The sequence below is a fragment of the Myiozetetes cayanensis genome, unplaced genomic scaffold, assembly GCF_022539395.1.
Source record: "Myiozetetes cayanensis isolate MyiCay16 unplaced genomic scaffold, myiCay2020 scf29, whole genome shotgun sequence".
In the NCBI taxonomy this organism is placed as follows: Eukaryota; Metazoa; Chordata; class Aves; order Passeriformes; family Tyrannidae; genus Myiozetetes; species Myiozetetes cayanensis.
The window spans coordinates 992,154-1,012,815 of record NW_026087510.1 but is presented as its reverse complement, the minus strand read 5'-3'; the positions used below and the strand labels follow the sequence as shown (position 1 = coordinate 1,012,815).

Here is a 20,662-nt window from a genome sequence, read left to right as displayed (position 1 = left end):
CTGCCACGTGTTTTCCATCAGAATCCTTAAGCTCCCACTTCTTTACAGTGCCTGGGATGATAAACTTCAGCTGAAGATAGTTTTGCCCTGCTGAGAAAATTCAATTGCTGTTGCAAGGCAATGGATGGGATTCTTTTGGGAGAGTGGGGGTTAAAATATTCTGTTTTCAGTGGTGTCTCAGCAGCCCCCCTAAAGCCAAGACATTTAAAATGCTGGGTATCTGCTTAACTATTTTAGCTTTAGGTAGCCACTAAAAGCCATGAAATGGTGAGACATCCTTAGGCAGCAGAGTAATCTTGAAGTATTTTACCTTTTAAAGGCGCTCTCAAGTATTTAAAGGTGCCTTTAGCTATAAAGATTTTTGCATGTTCTCACAAATTTATGGTATGAATTATTATAATGCAGTGCTTTTGTACAGCTCCTTTCATCATGGGATATCAAAGTGGTTTATAAGTGTTAATTATAGCACCCCTCGGGGAGGCAAATGGGAGATAGGCACCCACACCAGTGTGTGTTGATCCAGGCTCCAGATGGGTAATAACCCACATTTCAGCTGGATCCAGCCCTGAGCCTCCCTCCCCGCTCTGAGGGCTCAGCTGGGACTGGGACCTCTTGGGTAGCGCAGTCATTGCCTTGGCCAGAGCCCCACGACCTCCTTTTGGGAGCATTTTGCTCACTGCAATGGGAAGGTGAGAGCTGGACAGCAGAGTCGTGGGACAGTCACTCCCCACCAGGTACCCGGAGCTGCTACTGCCTCCATCACTGCTGTGGCTCGGGATGTTCAGCATTAGGAGGATGTGGAGCTGCTGGAGTGGGTCCAGAGGAGGCCATGGAGATGCTCCAAGGGCTGGAGCCCCTCTGCTCTGGAGCCAGGCTGGGAGAGCTGGGGTTGTTCAGCTGGAGAAGAGAAGGCTCCAGGGAGACCTGAGAGCCCTTCCCAGGGGCTAAAGGGGCTCCAGGAGAGCTGGAGAGGGACTGGTTACAAGGCATGGAGGGACAGGACTCAATCAGTCAGAGCAATTCTGGCTGGCTCGACTCCACTGTGGACTGTGCTGCCCTGTGTGGCACTAATCTAATTGTGTTGTTTTAATTACACTTTGATACCTTGGTGCTGTTTGAAGGCTCGATGGCAATCGATGGGGGTTTTGTTTTCCTATCAATAAGGACATAAAGGCTTTGCTGGCTCGGCACAACGGCCCAGGGGCTCTCGGCAGGTCACAGCTCCTGCCACGGGCACAGGGATTGTCTGTCCCCACAGGAATCCTGCAGTCCTGTGTGGAAACCCCTCCCACAGCCAGCATGGTCCTGTGGATTCCAGTTATCAGACTCGATAAGGGAGGTGACCTGTGCTGCGTGTCCTGCTAAACCAGCAGGTCTTTGCAGTCAGGAGTGTTGGGGGCATCCAACACTCTGCAGGTTGGCCCCTTTCTTAGTGTATTTGTGGATGTGGACAGTGCAGATCACGGTAGGTCTCATCACCGCTATCCTGCAGAGCAAGAGGGCTGCTTTCCACCATCAGAGATGGACAGTGGTTGCTCATTACCCCTTCCTGATGATTAGGACTCTGATTCAATGCACCACTGAGAGCTCTGATAGTTGGTTCATCTGTCCTGATTTGTCTAATCTTTAGACATCTTTAGATCTGACTTAGCCACCGCCCTTTATGGCCAAAACATGAGTTACAAGCCCCTCAGAGTAACCGTGGTAGGTAAAGGGAGTCATTTTCTGGCCACGCCTGTTTCTCTCCAGGTCAAGCTGTATTTAGGGTAGCAATTACATTCCACCTTGCTCTGAGCCACCTTACTTTTGTCAGAGTATCAACTTTGCTGAGATTACACGTGATTTGTGTTGGTTAGATGCTGCTGTCATCCCTGGTGGCAGCCTTAGGACCAGGAGCTGTTGGTCCTTAGCCTCCTGCAAGGTGGAATCCTGTTTAATGTTAGAGAAAGTGCTTTAACTAGACTTGCGTGTACCCTGAGTGTCCTGGGGTCCAAAGAAAGCTGTTTTTTTCTGGGTTTAGGCTCAAATTCTTCCTCATCCTGTGCCCAAGAGGAGGCTGTAACCACTCCACTGGGATGCCACGGCAGTGAGCACTGTTAGAGAGGGATGCTCTGTATCTGGGTCCGTATCCATATCAGTCTGGGTGTCTCCCATGACACTGCACATCCCATCAGGCCGCAGTGAGCGACTCCCCTCTTCCTCTGGGCTGAGCCCCCATCTGCCGTTCAACCCCAAGTTTGCATCGTGGCACTAATGCCCAGGCTGCCAGGCAGCTCCTGCTCTGCTCTCCAGCCACCTCTGCGCTCTCCACCCTCCTGCTTCGCTGCCTTCCCCTCGTGCGTGCGACACAACTTCCCGACGCTCCTTCCTCGGCTCCGCAGCGTCCGCAGCCACATTAAGTAAACATCAAAGGGGCTTTGATCAGCGGGGCTCTGCAGAGCGCAGAAGCCCCCAAGGAGCTCTGCAGGTCCACAGGCAGCATCGGGGACGTGGTACCTTAATTTTCTGCACAGTGACACAGGAGGATTTGTTTGAAGAACGAGAGCTCTGAGCCGCGCGCGGGGAGAGCGCATGCACAGCCCACTTCTGGAGAAACCCACGCTCACATCCCTCTCTCTCTGCTTGTTACCAAGAGTCAAAAAGCCCTATTAAGAAATCAAGGCATCAAAGGCATGTGCCTCCTCAGACTCTGGCACTCTGCTGCTCGTGGGGTCACTTGCTTGCTTCTAAAGAGCAAGATTCCTCAGGCCAGACTTATCTTCCCTCCCGAGGGCCATTTCCCGTTTTGCTTTGCTGCCCACTAAGGAGAAAAGGATCAAAGAGTCCGTGTTGTTGCAACACGCTGCTGTGGAGGAAGATGCAGCTCCTTCCCTCACTTGGAACAGAGGAGTGATTGAGAAACAGGCAGGGGAGGGGTTGGTGACCCTCCTGTCTCTCCATACACTGGCTTGGGTCCCCAGCACAGCTCAGCTCAGTGAGGATGACCAAGGACCTCAGTTCCATGCCCACCTCGCTGGGGCTTTACCTGAATGGTGTCCCCAGCAGGATTTGCTCCCTGCAGCCTTCCCAGGAGCTGCTCTTGTCCCCAGCAGGATTTGCTCCCTGCAGCATTCCCGGGAGCTGCTCTTGTCCCCAGCCCGGTCTAACACCACGCTCTCTTCTCTTGCAGAACTGGGGCTCCCAGGAAGAGGATGCTGCCTAGTCCTGGGGTTCATGTACAAGGAGAAGTACCGCAGGATGACTGAAGGTGAGCAGTTCCCTCACCTTCTCTTCTTCCTTCTCCTTAGCCATCTCATTGCCAGGGGTGTCCCTGCTAGGGATGATCCAGGTTCTTGTTCACACTGAGGAGAAAATCTTGTTTTCCCTTTGATCTCCGGAGCATCTTAGTAGGCATGGATGAGGGAAGTCCCCTGTGTGAAGCTGCAGGAGAAGAGATGGAGCTTAGTAGTTCCACACATCCAAAATCCACTGTCTTTTCCTTTGGAAAGGATTTGTCACATGGGAAGCTCTTTGCTGCATCTCCTCTTTTTGTTCTAGTTGGGTGGTGCTGTCTCACCATGACACTTTCAGAATCCTGCTTTCCAGTGCCTTTGCACCCCTCAGAGGCACTGTTCCATTGCTCATCAAACTCCTGCTAAAATGTCCCTGTTTTATATTCTAGTCATTCCCCAAGTACTTTATGAGCATTGATTAATCCATAGAAATATCATAAATAATTATGAAGCGTAATAACTAAACAAAAACTATTTATGCTCAGAAGAAGTGGCATCCTTGCTTCTGGCAGCTTCTTTTCCTGGAGCCAACCCTGGCACAGCAGCTTCTGATTAATGCTGGATAAGAGAAGGAACATAGAGCCCAGAGCCCTTTGAGATGGGAGGGTCTCGAGGGTGTGTCAAGGAGGGTTTGGCTGCTGGGAGGCCACTCTGGGAACTGCAAACTTGACCCAAGTGTGGATTTAACCCTTTGGGGGGGCTTAGAGTGGACAAAGAGTGTGATTTCTTGCCCTACTGCACTTCATTTTCTGGAAACATCCACGGTCAGGCTGGATGAGACCCTGAGTAGCCTGGTCTAGAGGAAGGTGGACACCTGTGCATTGCAGGGGGATTGGACTGGATGACCTTGAAAGATTCATTCCAACCCAAACCACTCCATGCTTCCTTTTCCTTGTGGGATGGTGAGTCACCAGCAGACAGCCATGGATGTGTCTGCTCTCACAGGAAGCCTTGTCTTCCTGAGAGTAAAAGGTGAGTTTGTTTCCATGGAGTAAAACTCTTGGAGAGGCAAGTTTATGGCTCCAACATCAGTTAGAAGATCAAAGGTTCCTTCACGTTCCCAGGAGCCCTGATACTGAGCTGATAACATGGGGAAAGTACTTCACAAGACTTCACCTCCTGCTTGTTAATTACCACATGCTCTTTAAACATTGATTAGAGGATGTTTTTAACTGGAAGGAGCTGCCCCCTGGGAGAAGGGGTGGCAGAGTCTCGTCCAAGTGCTGTGAGAAGGTGCAGTTTCCCTCTCTCTCAGTACCTTCAAGCTGTGCCCAGACAGGCAGGAGCACCCTGGGGCTGCTCACAGGGTGTCCACGAGCTGGCAGGACAATCCTTGGGTCCTGCCAGTCCTTTGGGACCGCTCTGGTTCCCCGGTGCATTCAAAGCCTGCTCAGCCTCTGATTGGAGCCCCCTTTTCAGGCTGAGCGGGGCTTTGTGTGGAGAGAACAAAGGAACATGAAAGGCCAAAAGTAAAGCTTTTGTGTGGCAAAGGGAACAAAGTGTTCCTGCCTGGCTGCAGCCAGTTTCTGGCCCCTGCAGGCTGCAGGGCCATTATGTTTAAAGGTACAATCTGCCAAAAAACAAAAGTCAGGGGGATTTCCATGGCTACAAAGACCTCCTAGGACTTGTGTTTTCGCTTGAAGCGGCTCTGGATGACAATTGCAGGCCTCCAGCCTCCCGGGTTTTGGTGGATTGCAATGCAGATCCACACTCTGTGTGTCAGCCGGGGTGGGGTCAGGTGTCTGGTCATCTACAGAGGTACCACGAAGGAATTAACCTGCCCAAGGTGCCTGAGCTGGCCTCTTGGAACCAGTTCCCTTGTAAGGATGAGGACAGAGGCAGATTCCCTTTTGTATTTTTGCCAAGGAAGAGTTTTTTCTCCCTTTTACTGCATGATGGTGCTAATGAACAGCCCTATTAATAATTGCAAGGGCACTGAAGGAACTGAAAGTACAGGTAGGCAGTGGGGCAATGGGATAATTGTGAGGTGTGGGGTCTCCATCCTAGTGGAAATGGGTAATTACAGGGATCATTTGAACCTTGCTGTCACTCAGTGGAGACATCTACAAAATAACTTGTGGGCAGAGAAGAACAAGAGGACTTAGAGGCCTTGGAAGTGTGGAGGAAACACTTCTTGGTGGGAAATCACTTCTCAGGTTGGATCTCAGGGAAAGGTTCTTCCCCCAGAGGGTGGTTGGCACTGAACAGGCTGCCCAGGGCAGTGGGCACAGCCCCAAGGCTGCCAGAGCTCCAGGAGGGTTTGGACAACGCTCTCAGGGACAGGATGGGGTTGTTGGGGTGTGAAGAGCCAAGAGGTGGACTCAGTGATCCTGTGGATCCCTTTCAGCTCAGGATATTTTACAGTTCTATGAAAGTGTTTCTCTTGGCTGTCTCCATGAAGGAGATCCAGGCTGGACTCTTGCAGACCAACCTGGTAACCTCTCCCAGTGGGGCAAAATAAATGTTGTGGGTTAGAGATGCTCTGTGGACATGCCCAGAGTGGATCTTTGGTGGCATGATGTTATTTGTTCTCCAGCTGGCAAGGGATGGGTGTCCATTAGCCCAGCTGAGAGCAGATGTGGCTCTTCCAGCTGAGCTGCACTCCAGGGCGAGGAGCTAAAATCAGTGTCCATGAACTTGCCACTGTCCATTTTAGTTCCATCAGTTCTTCCTATCAGTGCGTATCAGTGTCTGTGTAGTGAACAAACTGGTCTGGGTGTGGTGTTGGTGCCTCTCCCAGCTGTCAGGCAACAGCAGCCTGGGCTGCTGCCATCGCTGGTGACAGGCACAGCAAACCCGGCCTGGGTCCTCTCCTTGCTCTGCTGCCCACACTGGGTGTGACTGCCTCCTGCTCCATTGCTTCTGTGAAACCCACACCAGCAAAAGTGCTGGATTTGGTGATGAAATTGGGGTGTACTTGGCTGGAGAGCAGGAAGGTGTTGTGGCAGCATGGCTGTTCTACACTTATCCCTTCACTGGGATTGATGATGGGCTTATCTGAGTGCTGGGCTCACATTTGGTGTGTGCTGTTCTCGTGGTTTGGTGAGTGCTGGGCTCACATTTGGTGTGTGGTGGGAGCTGCTGGGTGAAATTGAGCTGGTGACAGTTGTAGACAGAGGGAGAGGCAGAGCTGTCTGCAATGACGGCCTTGCAATAAAGACACTTCGGAGTTAATCCTCCACCATCTGTCTTCATTCTGCTAATAACCCACTCAATCAGCTGCTGCCGACTGTTTGTTAACATTCAGAAACAGATACATAATCAGGAGCAGGGAGCTGTTTGCTCACAAGGGGCTGAATTCCTCCCTTGGAATGGCTCTCCCGTGGCCATGATGGTGGATCAGAGGGAGCAATGACTTGTGGATTGGATGTCCCAAGGCATATGCCATGTGGAGGTGATGCTGGGGCTGGCAGTGATCTGAGTTATGCTGCTTTCCCCAGGGCTTGTGCTGCCCTGACTCAAGGTGATTTTGAAGTAGAAAGGTGTTAGGTATGAGGTGGGTCACCTTAGTCCACCAAGAAAAAGGATCTTGAACTACCTGGAAAATTTGGGCTTGTTTTTCTGCTCCCACTTCTTCAAACACAGTTCCCTTCCCAAGGGCAGGTGAAGGGTGTGCTGGAATATCTCTGCTCACCTGTCGTGCTTGGTGCCTGCCTGTCCATAGCTGCAGCTCCCAAGCTGGGCTCGCTCCTCTCTCCTCCACAGTGTTCCAAGCAGGAATTCAGACGTCGATCCCACTCCTGTGATTTTCCTCCTCCTCTCCTGCCTTTGACAGCTTGCCAGGCCTAACTCGAGTCATTAGCGAGCGTCACTGCAGCAATTATGGCACTTTTTGGCTGCCATTCATAAAGCTACTAATGGGAATGATTTAAGCACGGAGAGATGTCAGCCTTCACCTTTCCCACCTGTTCCTGCCAGCCTGGCTGCTGGAAGGTGCCTCCAACCATCTCCCTGCGCTCAGGACGGCTCCCTTCCTTCCTCTGACCTCCCTTTCCTGGCTCTGGTGTCCTCACATGCAGTGGGTGACACCGCTGAGGGATGGACACAGCTCGTGGAGGGGAAGGGTGGGTTTCACCCTCATGCCCTGAGTTGGGTGGTGAAAGCAGGCGGGGCTGGGAAAAGGCACAGAAGGACTTGGTACAGCATCTTCCCCCAGACCAGCTAATGGTTCGTGGTGTGTGGTTAGGGAAGGACAATCCCCCCTCTTCAGATGGATGCAAACACTGGCTGGCGTGCTGGGAGAGCCTGGTGCCGCAGTTATCTCTGGCAGCAGCTGCTCTCTGTTCCTGCCGTGGCTGGATCTGCATTCAAGGTGTCTCCACTCACTGCACAAAGCACAGCAGGACCAGCAGCCAGTGCTGCAGAGCTGCAGCTCCACAGAGCAACCAGGGCTCTGCCTTAGGTGGGAGAGGGTTAGTTTAGCAGGTGGGATTTGCTGGGAAATGGCTGCAGAAATCTGCTCAGGGAAGGGCTGCCCGGATCCCAGGAGGACACTTTGCTTTTAAAGGCCATGTGGGGCTGTTGGGCAGCGTGAGACAAACCTTCAGTTTTGGCAGTGGACTTGAAAGTTTTGCAGTCTGAGCTCAAATCTTGCCTTGACTCATCTGTTCTGATGGTTTGGGTTCTTATTTAAAGGTGCTGGGACTGAAGCAAAGCTCTGCTGCCTCTTGTTCATAGGATCATAGAAAGGAAAGGGTTGGAAGGGACTTACAGATCATCTGTTCCCAAGCTCCCCTGCCATGGGCAGGAACACATCCCACTAGACCAGGTTTCTCAAAGCTTTATCCAACCTGGCCTTGAACACTGCCAGGGTTGGGCTATCCACAGCCTCTCTGTTCCAGTATCTCATTACTCTCCCAGTGAAGAATTCCTTCTTAATATCCAGCCTGAATTTTCCCTGTTTCGGTTTGTAGCCATTCCCCCTTGTCCTGTCACTACTGTTCCTGATGAACAGTCCCTCTCTGGCTTCCTTGCAGCCCCCTCAGACCCTGGAAGGTTCTGTGAGGTCTCCACACAACACTCTCTCCTCCAGGCTGAACAGGTTCAGCCTATCTCTAGTCTGCAGAGAGGTTTTGGTTCTGCTAGACACAGGCAGAGAATTGTGTATGCATATGAAGGCTGGGTTTATGGCTTATAATTATCTCTTACCCATCCTTAGAATAATTATAGCTCCTCCATTATTAATAATTGGAATTCCAGTCCTTGTCATAGATCACAAAATGGAGAGGAAGCTCAACCCAGGGTTTGCATAATGTACCTTGGTCTAAACTGAGTAATTGGTAAAATGGTGAAAATCGTCCGTTTTTCCCCCCATTCCTTGGTTCTGGAATTAGTGAGATATTAGTGCAATTAGCCAGTGTTTCCATTTGAGGCTGCAATCATTTGGTTTGTAATTTAGAATAAATGTAAAAGCCCACTTGTGCTTCCGAAAGGATTATTTGTCCTGTTTAAAAGTATCTAATGGGGTGGCTGTCATCTAAGCAAGATACATTTGACCCATTTCAATTTGTTTCCCTTTTAATCTGCTATCTGTTTTCCTGGATCTTTTTTTAATAAAAACATAAAGAAGAAGTGGGCGAGAGAGACCAAAGAGGGAGAGAATAGAAGCCTTATAGATCTGGAGTTTATCATAAGCCAAAGTAACTCGAAATCAAGGCTGTTAAACTGCAGAAGGCAATAAAAAGAAAACACTATTTGGAGATCGTTTAAAGGGCCGAGTGGCTTGTCAATGAAAGGTTGCTCTATTCCACTGCTTCTTAATAGCCTCTCACAGGCAATAGGCAGCTCCTGCAGGAGCCAAGGTCCTTCTGCAGCAGCTCTGCTGCTCCCTGGGGTTGGAGCTGGACAGTGATTCCAAGGTGAGGGAAATCCAATACCAAGAAGGGCAGAGAGCAGAGGAGGAAAGGAGGTGGATTTAAAAGCCAAGCTGAGTTCCAGTTTTAAAGCATGTCCTAAAAATATTTATTCCAATGTTTGAAGCTGGGTGTGCTAGTAGGCACAGAGGGTGAATGCATCACTCCTTTGAGCTGTAGACAGGTCTGTGTCCAGTTCAACCACAGAATGACAGAATGGTTTGGGTTGGAAAGGGCCTTAAAACTCATCTCATTCCACCCCCTGCCCTAGGCAGGGACACCTTCCACTAGCCCAGGTTGCTCCAAGCCCCGTCCAACCTGGTCTTGGACACTTCCAGGGATGGGGCAGCCACAGCTTCTCTGGGCAACCTGTGCCACAGTTCATAACCATCACAGGGAAGAATTCCTTCCCAGTATCCCATCTAGGGATGGAGTCCCTGCTGTTTTGGAGACAAATGGATGGTTCAGAGAAGCTGGCTGTGCCTCTGCTCCAAATGTCTCCGCTTGACCACCCCTTCTGCTTCCCACCATAGTTCAAACTGGGTTCAGTGAACCCTTCCTGACAGGAGAAGTGTGATTAGAGCGTGGCACTGAGGTACAGTGGCATATTTGTGCCACCCATTAGCAGCCCAGCAAGGCAGTCGCTGCCTCAGAATTACTTGGATTTATGGGAACACTTACTCTGGATCTTGCAAGTGACTTTTACATCTGCAGCAACACAGGCTGAGCATGAATCTTCCTCAGCCTCAAGGATAAATTGGAGCCAGTCCCTCCTACCCCTGTGAAAAGTAACCTTTCTCCTCATATTGATGCCAGCAGCCTTGGTGCTGCTGGAGAAGCTCAAACTTCACTTGGTTCTCTGGCCTGACAGTGGAAAGAGTCTGTTTTTAGGGACCAGACCTGTGATGTGTCACTTGATTTAGCTCGAGCAGCCTTGGCTCTGCTCAGCCTCCTTGTGCACACAGTGGAGCTCAGCAGCCCATAAGCAGCTCGAACACCTTGTCCAGCATGCCAACATCTTCTCACAGCTTTGCCCTCTGGGGCTTTGCATCATTTCTGCACCCTGGGCATGGGATTTCTGCTGAACTGGGCTCCAAGCTGCTGGATCCCTGGCACAAACTCTCCTGGGACCCACTGGGAGCTTTGCTTTGCTAACTCTGCTGTCATCCCAATAAATGTGCCATCCTCACAGGGGCTCTGTTGTGGGGAGGCTCTGCTTACCCCCAGCATTGTCACTCGTGTCTTCCTGGGCAGCCACCACCAACTGATCAGGGGCACACCACCAACTGATCAGGGGCACACCATCAACTGATAAGGGACACACCACCAATTGATCAGGGACACACCATCAACTGATCAGGGACACACCATCACCATTGATCAGGGACACACCATCACCATTGATCAGGGTCAGCATCTCTGTGTAAGCTGCATCGAGCCTTTTGTTCTTTGTCAAAGGCTCTGGGAAGGAGCAGGCAGTGGATGGAGTTGTTAAGGATGCCTTGTCATCTGAGAGGTCTCATCGGTATTTCTGTGATGTTTTGTGTGTCTGAGCTGAACAAGGCAGGGATGGAAGTGAAACCTGAGAAGAACCACCCTACAAGCTGCCTCTTTGTCCAGTGCCAAGGGGAGGCTTTGCCTGGGAAACTGGGGAAGAGGCAGGACCTCACTGCTGAGAGCCGAGTCCCAGCTGGTTCATCCCACACATTCCAGTGTGATCCTCTAGTGATACCAGAGGATGCTGCCAAGGGAAGGATCCTGAGTGCTCTGCCCTTCATTCTGCCCAACTTTCTGCTGCCCTCTGCCCCTCTGGAGGGCAGGAGCAGAGTTTCACCTGTGATGCTCCAGTTGTCTGCAGTGGCTGCAGCGCAGCTGAACAACTCTCTGGTCATAAATCTGATCCAAAGCCGGGGAGTTTTACGGTAACGGTGTTGTTGTAGCAGTTAATGGTCTAAGGGTATAATTTTATCTATTGATTTGAGTAGCAGTCCCCTGTGCAAAGCTACTGCTGCGAGGTCTTAAATAAATGATTTCAATCCCTCCTCACTCCCAGAGTGCTGGCACCAGGCATTGCAGGAGCTGCTTCTCTCGCTGTGCAGAACCTGGCAGCGTGTGGAATCTGTGCTCTGTCCCTTTGCAGGGAATGGGGGGCCCACTAAAGACACTTCAGGGGTCTTAGGCTGTAGAGAGACTCTTTACAGGGGCATGTAAGTGGTGAGGCAAGGGGGAACGGCCTAAAGCTGAAGGAGGGCAGGGTTAGATGGGATATTGGGAAGGAATTCCTGGCTGTGAGGGTGATGAGGTCCTGGCACAGGTTGCCCAGAGAAGCTGTGGCTGCCCCAGCCCTGGAAGTGTCCAAGGCCAGGTTGGACGGGGCTTGGAGCAACCTGGGCTGGTGGAAGGTGTCCCTGCCCATGGCAGGGGATCTGGAAAATGATGAGTTTTAGGATCCCTTCCAACCCAAACCATTCTGGGATTCTATGATTTATATGCATGGATCAATATCTAGGGTATGATGTAGATTATCTCAGCTACTCAAATTCCACTGCCTTTGCCCTTCCCCTTTAGGTTCCTTACTGGCACTGAAATGGGATGTGCACCTAAGGAACACGGCAAAGCTGTTGGGGAAAACTCGTCCTGTAAAAGGCACCTGGAAACAGGCAGAGGTGAGGTTTTGTACTGCACCTTGCTGCAGCTGCCTGGCCATCTTTTGGTGCTCCTGTCTCTGGGGGGTTTGGGCTGGTTTATTTTTAATCAGGGGGTGGGGGGACAGGAATGACAGGAGGTGTGAGGCTTCTCCCTGGAGATGGCAGCTCTGGTTTCTCATCTCCACGCTGCTCCAGGCTGAGTTTCCCTGGGAGTGTGTGTATCTGTTGATAGTTTTCCCCTCTCTGCAGAGCTGCTGCAGCCTGGGGGTCTGTTATTTAGTTTTCCTCCCTACACGTCTGTGGGGACTCTGCCAGAGAAGCTGCTGGAAGCAGTGTTTGATTAGTGATACCAGTCACACTGTTGACAGAGAATCATGGAATTGTTTGGGTTGGAAAAGACCTCCAGGATCACTGAGTCCAACCATTAACCCAGCACTGCCAGACCACCACTAAAGGACGTGGTGTCCACCAGACCAGAGCCTGTAGATCCAGCTCTGGCAGCAGGTCAGGTGCTGATGATGCTGTCAGTGCCCCTGGCACAGACACAGTAACACGGTTGTGTGAAACCCTCCAGCTCTCAAAGTATCTGGAAGCCATTGCTTCTAAGCAAACATTCCAGACTTTGATGAGGAAAGGGGCAGGAGGGTAACAGCACATCCCTACCCAAGGCTGGAGTAAAGAAGATTGTCTATTCTGCTGTTTTTGGGGCAGCCCTGGGGCACAGGCACTCCTTCCTTCCTACCCACGGGTGCAAGGAGGCACCAGGTCTGTTGCTGCCTGCTCTGGATCTCCAGCCTCCCTCTCCTGGAGGCAGACACAAGCTTTCTGCAGGCAGAGATGGTTTGGAGCTTCCCAGACTGGAGCAATGAAGCAGCACCGAGTTCCTGTCACTTAGAATATCAATTAAAAGCGCTGCAGCCTTGTAAGTCCCACCCTGAGACACGCGCTGGGTATCGACAAACAGCCGGGCTTGCCATGGAAATGGCTCTGGAGCCAGCAGGAGTAAAACTGCTGTGCAGCTGTGAGCAGAAAGTTGCTGTGGCTGGAGCACTTCCAGCCCAGCCCAGGCTGTGGGGTGGAAGCTGAGACTGGGGTGAAGATGAAACCCTCTGGTGTCACAAGCACTGGGGCGTCTGTGCCGTGGGTGTGCTGGGAAACGGCTTAAATAACTCGTTCTGAAGCTCCTTCCCCCCCGGCTGTCCCTGTGTGTCACATAACACCATCCCTGCAGCCCCAGCCTGTCAGATGAAGCTCCTCTCTTCCAGGAGCAGCTCTATTTCACTGCTGGGATGACAAAATGGGATGAAATTGTGTGTTTCAGGCCAGCAAAATGATCCCGTTCCCATTCCTCAGTGAACTGGGATCTGACCTGCAAAAACACCACTGCAAAACACCCAGAAACTGTGTTTGAGCTGACCTGGTTTTAAACCTTTCAAAAAATCCTTTCTCATCGTAAGGAAATAGCGAAATATTGCTGGGAAATATCTATCTGAATGCTGCAGGTCCTGGTTTTCTTTTTTCTCCCCAAGTTATTTGCTGCATCTGGCCAAACCTGCCATCTGTGTTCACTCAATGTGATTGAAGCCCATCAGCAGCCTTCAGGTTGAGGCTGATGAAGATGGAAGGAACAGGCATGGTCAAAAACCCTCAGGATTAGGCAGGAATCATTTCTGAGGGGGAGTGTGAGGTGAATTCCCTGGCCCAGGCAGCCAATGTAATGATTATTTAGTACCCAGGGCTGTTACCACAAACCTTCAGAAAGCAAAGAACTTCAGCCACAAACCGTATCAGTTCCCTCCAGTGCAGCACCAATCTCGGGGCCGGTATCTCCGTGTCCTTTTACACCCAGTATTTGCTCCCATGGGTATTTACTCCTCTATAAATGTATTAACAGAGCTAATCTGAAAGCACATCCAGAGATACAACTTGAGATGGAGTTTTTTTTTTCCTTTAACAGAGATGAAGCTTTTATATAGACGGGGAAAAGAGAAGGGAAGTGAAATGTTCAGTGACTAATGATCCTCATCAATATTCATGAGAGTCGGTATGCATTCCGAGATTTAAAATAAAGGAAGAAAGAGAGAAAGGCATTGACTGCTTTAGAAGCTAAATGAAATATTTAGGTTGACCTGGAGATAAGTATGCTGGGTCTTGTTGCCATCAGCTTAGACCAGTGCTCAATCCAGGAGCTTTCAAAGCGGGAGGTGCCGATGGATTTTTCTGGAGGTGGCGTGGCAGGAAAGGGCTGGGGTGGGCTCTCATGGCAGCAGAAGCCTTCAGCTGAGGGTCATGCTGGGCTTGGTGCTGCAGAAATGGGGGAGGGAAGCAATCCCTGCCCCAGGAAGCTGCACCCTAAGGCTGCTGGAGCAGGGCTGTGGGATTGCAGCAAGGGGGGTTGTCCAGAGCCAAGGAGCAGCCAGGCTGGGGCCAGACATGGGCTGTCCCACGTGAGCTCCTGTCTTGACCATTCCCTGCAGCAAAGCTGGTCTGCTTGGGAAGGAAATGACCTCAAGCAGCAGCTTGGAGGGCACAGTGGGGACTGATGGATGTGAGGGTGCCAGAGGACCAAGATGTCTGGTGAGAACCTCCCTTCCCCCATCTCCAAACATCTGTGGATAGTGGGGTAGCTGATTTGCTGCTGTGGCAGGTATCTCTCTATCTATTATGCTGTTCCTATTTTCCTTCTTTCTCTCCCATCCTGCCTCTGTTTCCCTCCCTGCTCCCAGAAAATCACCCCAACTGTACCTAATTTGAAGGTGAAATTTTAAACACTCCAAATACTTTAAAATAGATGGGTGAACCTTGATCCTTCCCCCTTTCAGTCTTTTGTTAGCTGGGTGGGAGGAAAAGGAAAGGCTCTGCAGAGAAAATACCTGAAGAGTGTTTGTGTCAGGATGTAGCTCTGGATGTGCAGCAGTGACAGTGGAGGATGGAGAGAATATCAGGCTCTTAACAACCAGATTTAATAGCAGAAAGAGCACACCAGGCCTGGAAGAAAGGCTTGCCCCACCTTCTGTGTGTGTCCTCTTCTAAATCTTTTTCCTTTCTCCTTCTGCAAGTTGTCCTTGTCTCCCTGCGCTTCTGAGGCTGCTCCGTCTCATTTCCGAGCCATCCCTTCCCTCCCCCAAGTGACAGCTGTCCCACCCCTGCCGAGGTCGTTTGCCCTTGAGACCATCTTTGATCTGTGCCCTGATAGAAGGGCCCAGTATTGACTTTGGCTGCTTCTTCATTAAGAGGCACCTCATTTGTCAACTTGTTTGTTCCGACGGTGCTTGGGAGACGCGGGGCCCGCGCCCCCTCCGAGCCGCGCCACGGCAGCACGCCAGAATTAACTCCCTTCTCAAGGGTTTCCAGCAAGGTCACTGCAGGTGGCCCTGCACAGCTCTCTCCTCCTCATTAATCCACGTCACTGAGGTTTTAAGCGAGGTTGGACCCGTCGGTGCACGGGCAGGAGAGCTGCGCAGGCCGCGGGTGCTGCGCGAGGCTGGGTGCAGGGGTGAGAGTTAATCCCAGGGGCTCCCACATGGAAAGGCACAGAGGTCCTGTCTGCTCATGAGGAGCTTGGAGATGAGGTCTTGGATGAGCTCTCGTGGTGAGATCCCTGCAGGTTCTCTAGGACTGTGAGTAATTAAGAAGAGTTTCTCTTGTCAGTTGTCATCAGGTAACAAACACATCTGCCAGTGATGGCTTCTGGTTGTAGTCCAGGTGGTCAGATGAGGTTAACTGAATAAGCTTCCCAGACTTTCTTGCATTCCTGGTGTTTGGTGAATAATGCACTGACAGGGGTTTGCTTGTAGTGTTTGAGCTCTCCAGGAATCACCTCCCTGTGCTGCACATCCCAGGGCTGGGACCCCAGCTGGGGGCAGGGTACAGCCAGACTCCATCTGCTGCTCCTCCGAGTATTTTGGGGGAAACCACCCTCATAGCCAAGAATTCCTTCCCAATATCCCATCTCTCCCTGCCCTCTGGCAGTGGGAAACCATTCCCTGTGTCCTGGCCCTCCATCCCTTGTCCCCAGTCCCTCTCCAGCTCTCCTGGAGCCCCTTGAGGCTCTGGCAGGGACTCTCAGGTCTCCCTGGATCCTTCTCTTCTCCAGGTGAACCCCCCCAGCTCTCCCAGCCTGGCTCAGAGAAGAGGGGCTCCAGCCCTGGGAGCATCTCCATGGCCTCCTCTGGAGTCGCTCCATCAGCTCCACATCCTTTCAATGATGAGAACTCCAGAGCTGGAGGCAGCACTGAGGTGGGATCTCAGCAGAGCAGAGCAGAAGGACAGAATCCCCTCTCTCTCCCTGCTGGCCACACTCTGCCAATGCTCAGGCTCAGGCTGTAGGGAGGGGCTGTGCTGCTGAGGACAAAAACTGCCACACGGGGCCTTTCCAGACCTGTCTGACCCTGTGTGGGTAAAGCAGGTGACAACAAAGAGCCAAACTTCACTGGCAGACCTTAAAGTCCCACTGTCCTTGTGGGGAAGGGTCCAGTGGTGCTGTTTCTGTCCTCCTGAGAGATGCAGCAGCTTGAGCAGGAGCTGTGGGAGCATCAGCCCCACCAGCAGTGCCCACGGGAAGGGCAGCAGCCCAAAAACCAAAGGTGCCAGAGCTGGGTTGTGCCACAGGGGTTAAAAATCTTTTGGTGCCAGGTCCTTCCACACTCCTGACAGCAAGGAGGGAGCTGAGGCAAAGATGTTCCTGGCTGTTGCTACGGGCATTTTGCTTCAGCAGTTCCTGAGGTAATAAGGCAGCAGTAATTGTGCAGCTCCACGGGCTGGGATGGGACTGGCACTGGAGCTGAGCTGCTCCTGCAGCCGAGGGAGCATGGAGCAAAGCCAGGGAGAATACTGACTGTGGAGGCAAGGAATGGCCCAGGGATTAGAGAGCAGGTTGTAAGAGGAGAGACTGGAGGAGGTAAATTTATATAGTCTGGAGGAGGCTCAAGGGGAGACACGACCGGAGTCTATAAATACACGCAGCAATAGAAACCAAGGGAGGGAATTATTCAGAAGGAGGGAGGACAAGGAGCAGTGCCTGAAGCAAAGCAAGAAAAGTTTATTCTGGGTCCTGCACGGAAGGAGAACAGCACCTGAGTGGGATGAGGCACCACCACTGCCAATCACCCTGCTCCCCCTCTGCTCCCAACCCGCTGACGCCTCACAGGGCCGGTTCTCTCCCTCCCATCCCAGCCCTGCCGTGTTTCCCAGCAGTCCCCACCTCCTTTCTTCCCTGGCAGCCGTTTCACACGGGCTCCTGTCACCCAGCGGCCCCAGCGTGCCTTCGAAGGTTTAATAAAACAGATTGAGATGCACTTGGGCTTGTGGCTTGACAACTGGTTCCCCTTGGACAGGAACATTTGCCTTCGCTGGGTGACAATGCTTTGAGTCCGTCGCCTCAGGCACTGTGGCTCATTGCTAGTCATCCCTCCAATGAATAATACACAGGCCTGAGTATCTGTCTGCATACATCTTCCTTTTCTGTAGGATAATTTAATGTTATCTTTGGGCCTCCTGCTCCTGAGATGAAGAGATTACTTCAAACCTGCAGCTCCCAACCGCAGCCATTGGTTTCAAACGTCATTAAGTTTCATTATAACAAATAAACACTGCAATGACATTTATAAGTTACCAGAGAGCACAGAAACACAAATATGAAGCAGATAAACTGCATTTGATCCAAATAATTACTGCAGGCAATATCGAGCTTAGGCTGAGCTGGCAGGCGGGTGCTGGGTAATTTATAGGAGTCTGTAAGGCTCTGTGTTGCACATTGCTGCTTAAAAATTATGATGATGGTTATGTGTCTCTCTCTAAACCCTTAAACAGGTTATGTTCCTGCCTCCTTGAAGGCAGGGAGCTTTTCCTCAAGTCAGAAATGGAGGTGGCACAGGCTCAATGTGTTTGTTACTAGTTGGGGACTCTCCTATCCCTGTTCCTCAGGATTTCTCAGCCTGAGAAGGGACCTGCTTTGAGGTGTGCTCTGCTTTAAGATGCAAAAGAGCTTTGTTTGTTTTTTTTCCCTAAGTGTTTCTATCCCCACTGTGGATAAGTTTTCAAGAGAGGGGAATCCATGGGGGGAGATTTCCACTCCCAGGGGGTGTAATACTGTAGTTATAGAATCACAGAATAACAGAATATCCTGAGTTAGAAGGTCTGACTTAACAAAGATCATCAAGGCCAACTCCTGATGAATAATAATGAAGTTCCTTTCATTTTGTCTCCTGCCTTTACCTGTTAACCCTGGGCAAGAACTCCTCTACCAACAAACCAGAGGAAAAAGCATTTTCCCCCAGCTTTCCCCTAAAAATCTGAATGAAAAGGGGGTTTGTTGCTGTGCTGGTTCTGTAAACTCTCACAAAGCTTTGCCTCTGCTCCAGGCTGAGACACATCATCTCCTAATGACCCCACTGGAGCTTGTCAGGCATGGAAAGGTTCCCCATTCCTGCAGGCTCAACCCAGGAGGGGGGTTGGACACAGCTGAGTTTATTGACGAGCATCTCTCATTACCTGCTAATTAACTCAGCAGGCTGGAGTGTGCTAATCTTCTCTTGGACCGGCGTTTTGCACAAGGCAGCCGTTGACTCCGCAGTGGGGACCGTCAAGAAGGAGCTGGTGACAAAACAAACAGCACAGTCTGAGTTAAATACATCGGGACCCTTCTCCTCCAGCAGGGAAGGGGAGAAGCCACAGGGTCTGTTGGCAGTGACAAGGCACAGCCCCTTCCCTGGGCCTGCTCCCAGGGCTGCACGTGGCTGGTAAAGCAGTTTTAGGGCAATAAATATTGGCTGAATTCACGTTTTCTCTTGATTTTTGTGGTTCTTGGCTTCATGGGGTAAGACCCAGTCAAAAAGCAGGAGGCAGCTGTTGTAGGCAGTGGTGCAGCTCACTGGCCTCCTCCATGATGGATAAATGCACTTCCCAGGCATTTCCCTGGTTCTGTGGATACTGGTGCAGCCAGGGTTTGAAGAGAGGGCAGCTTTTATTAGGCTGCCATGTATGGATAGAGAAGTACACGAGTTTTTAAGCACCTTCCAGGGGTAACAGGGATGGGCACGTGTGTGAAACGCTTCCTGCTCAGCAATGATCTGCTCTCCGTCTCTTCATCTCAGCATCTCCAGCTCCTCCTGCCTTTCCCCTGCCACTTTTTGTATGTATTGCATATACTTCACTTCAGGCTGTTTTTCAGAATATTTTGTGCTAATTCTAAATATGAATCTTGCATGTGTATAAAAAAAAAAAGCACATATTTACCATCATTTCCACTTGTAAAAATCCAAACAAATGATAATCATAGCAGGAACCTGCTAATTCTCACTCCATCTTCAGAGCTGACAATTCACGCAGCACAACCCGAAGCCATCTCACCCTGCTCGGGTGAGCAGCAGGAGCTGGAGCGAGTCCACAACCTCCTCTGTCATCTCCTGGAGCTGATCTGGGCAGGAGCTCCCCCAGAAGTCACCCAGTTGATGTTTCAGGCGAACAGAGGCTTCTCAGCCTTTCAGGGCAATGCTGAGATTTATTCTTGCCTTTTTCTGCCTCCTCCACATGGTTTGGTGCCACCGAGGTGTCTGTCCTTCAGGGAAGGCCTCTGCTGGGGGAATCTTGGCTGGTGGCACTTTCAACACCAGCAGAACTGGAAACATCCTGTGGAGAGATTTCTTTAATCACTCCTTGGGTGAATTCTCAAATTTGTGTGATCTCCAATCAACCTGTAGCGAGACCACTTAAACTCAAAATCACTTTGAGAATGAGCAGAATCTTCCAGTCATTTTAATGTTATAGACTCCCAAAATGGTTTGGGTTGGAGGGGACCTTAAAGCTCAGCTTGTTCCAACCCCCTGCTGTGGGCAGGGAATGTTATATTAAATACCTGCATTTTCTGCTCTGAACTGCATCTCCACTCTGATTTCTCTCCGCGCCTCAAAGCCTGCGATAACACATTTCGGAAAGCGAGGATGGAAGTGAAACATGGTGCGACCCAAGGCGAGATTTTTGCTCTAATTTTCCACCCCATGGACTGCACAACTTCCAGTTGCCTCTCTTCCTGGGAGCAGAGCCAGCCTTTGAAATCTCCAAATCATTTGTGAAATGGATTATTCATCCTTCTCGTTTTTCCTACGGACAAGTGTCCTCTGTGCCCTCTAACTCAAAGATGAGCTGAGATTTAAAGGACACTATTTCAAATGAGGAGCCCTGATCTGGGAAAAAAGGGTGGGCTAAGGGGGTGCACTCAGATTGAATGTAATCCAGGGAGGGGGAGGATCACCTGAGAGATTTCAGAAAGTCACAATCCTTACGGATTTTATCTGGGAGACTCTGTGTGGGCAGGCTGCTGCCCACTGGTTTGCACATCAGCTGTTATTTTTAGAAGGAGAAGTTCCTTTTTCTTCTCTGTGGATTCGAGTGGGAGGTTTTATGTCCCAGGAGTGTCTGTGCAAGGCTCCTGCAGCTGAGGACCCACTGACCCCTTTCCCAGTGCCTTTTGGCAGCTACAAATGGTTCTCATCCGAAAAGCAGCTGGAGTTGCCATGGAGAAAGCTGGCTTGGCTGGAATTACTGGAGTGTCCCCTCCTCTGCTCTCCCTCCCTGTGCCCATGCCCCTGGCCATGGTGGAGCTGTGCCAGGACACTGCACCTTGATGGGAGAGCAAATGGGAATTTATTACTCTGCGACGGGTTCCTCGGGAGCGCCGATAACAAAATATTTCTTGGAGTCATTGGCTATTTTCAGTGGGAGCCAGGCCTCCAGGTGGATCAATACGAGGAAATCTATTCCCCTCTGCTCAGAGAGCGAAGCATCTCCTGTCTCCACGACTGGTTAGCACCATGCCAGGGTTTCCAGTCCTTGGGAACAGCTTGTGGTGCCATCACCCGCCTTTGCAGCAAGAACAGGCATCACCCCTGTG

The 20,662-nt window shown here is 51.0% G+C and overlaps 2 protein-coding genes across 4 annotated transcripts in view; one reads left to right on the top strand and one right to left on the bottom strand.

Moving 5' to 3' along the window:
• The window catches only part of ST3GAL4 (ST3 beta-galactoside alpha-2,3-sialyltransferase 4), a 1,214,471-nt gene that overhangs the window by 1,073,155 nt on the left and 120,654 nt on the right, over positions 1 to 20,662 (bottom strand). The gene's annotated exons all lie outside the window — the stretch shown is intronic.
• The window catches only part of KIRREL3 (kirre like nephrin family adhesion molecule 3), a 333,492-nt gene that overhangs the window by 211,415 nt on the left and 101,415 nt on the right, over positions 1 to 20,662 (top strand). For 2 of the 3 annotated variants that reach the window (XM_050323047.1, XM_050323046.1), the window contains exon 2: positions 3,170 to 3,247. The exons of the other annotated variant lie outside the window; for it this stretch is intronic. In XM_050323047.1, the coding sequence (XP_050179004.1) occupies positions 3,170 to 3,247 (78 nt within the window). The remainder of the gene's footprint in view (positions 1 to 3,169; positions 3,248 to 20,662) is intronic. 3 annotated transcript variants of the gene reach the window in all.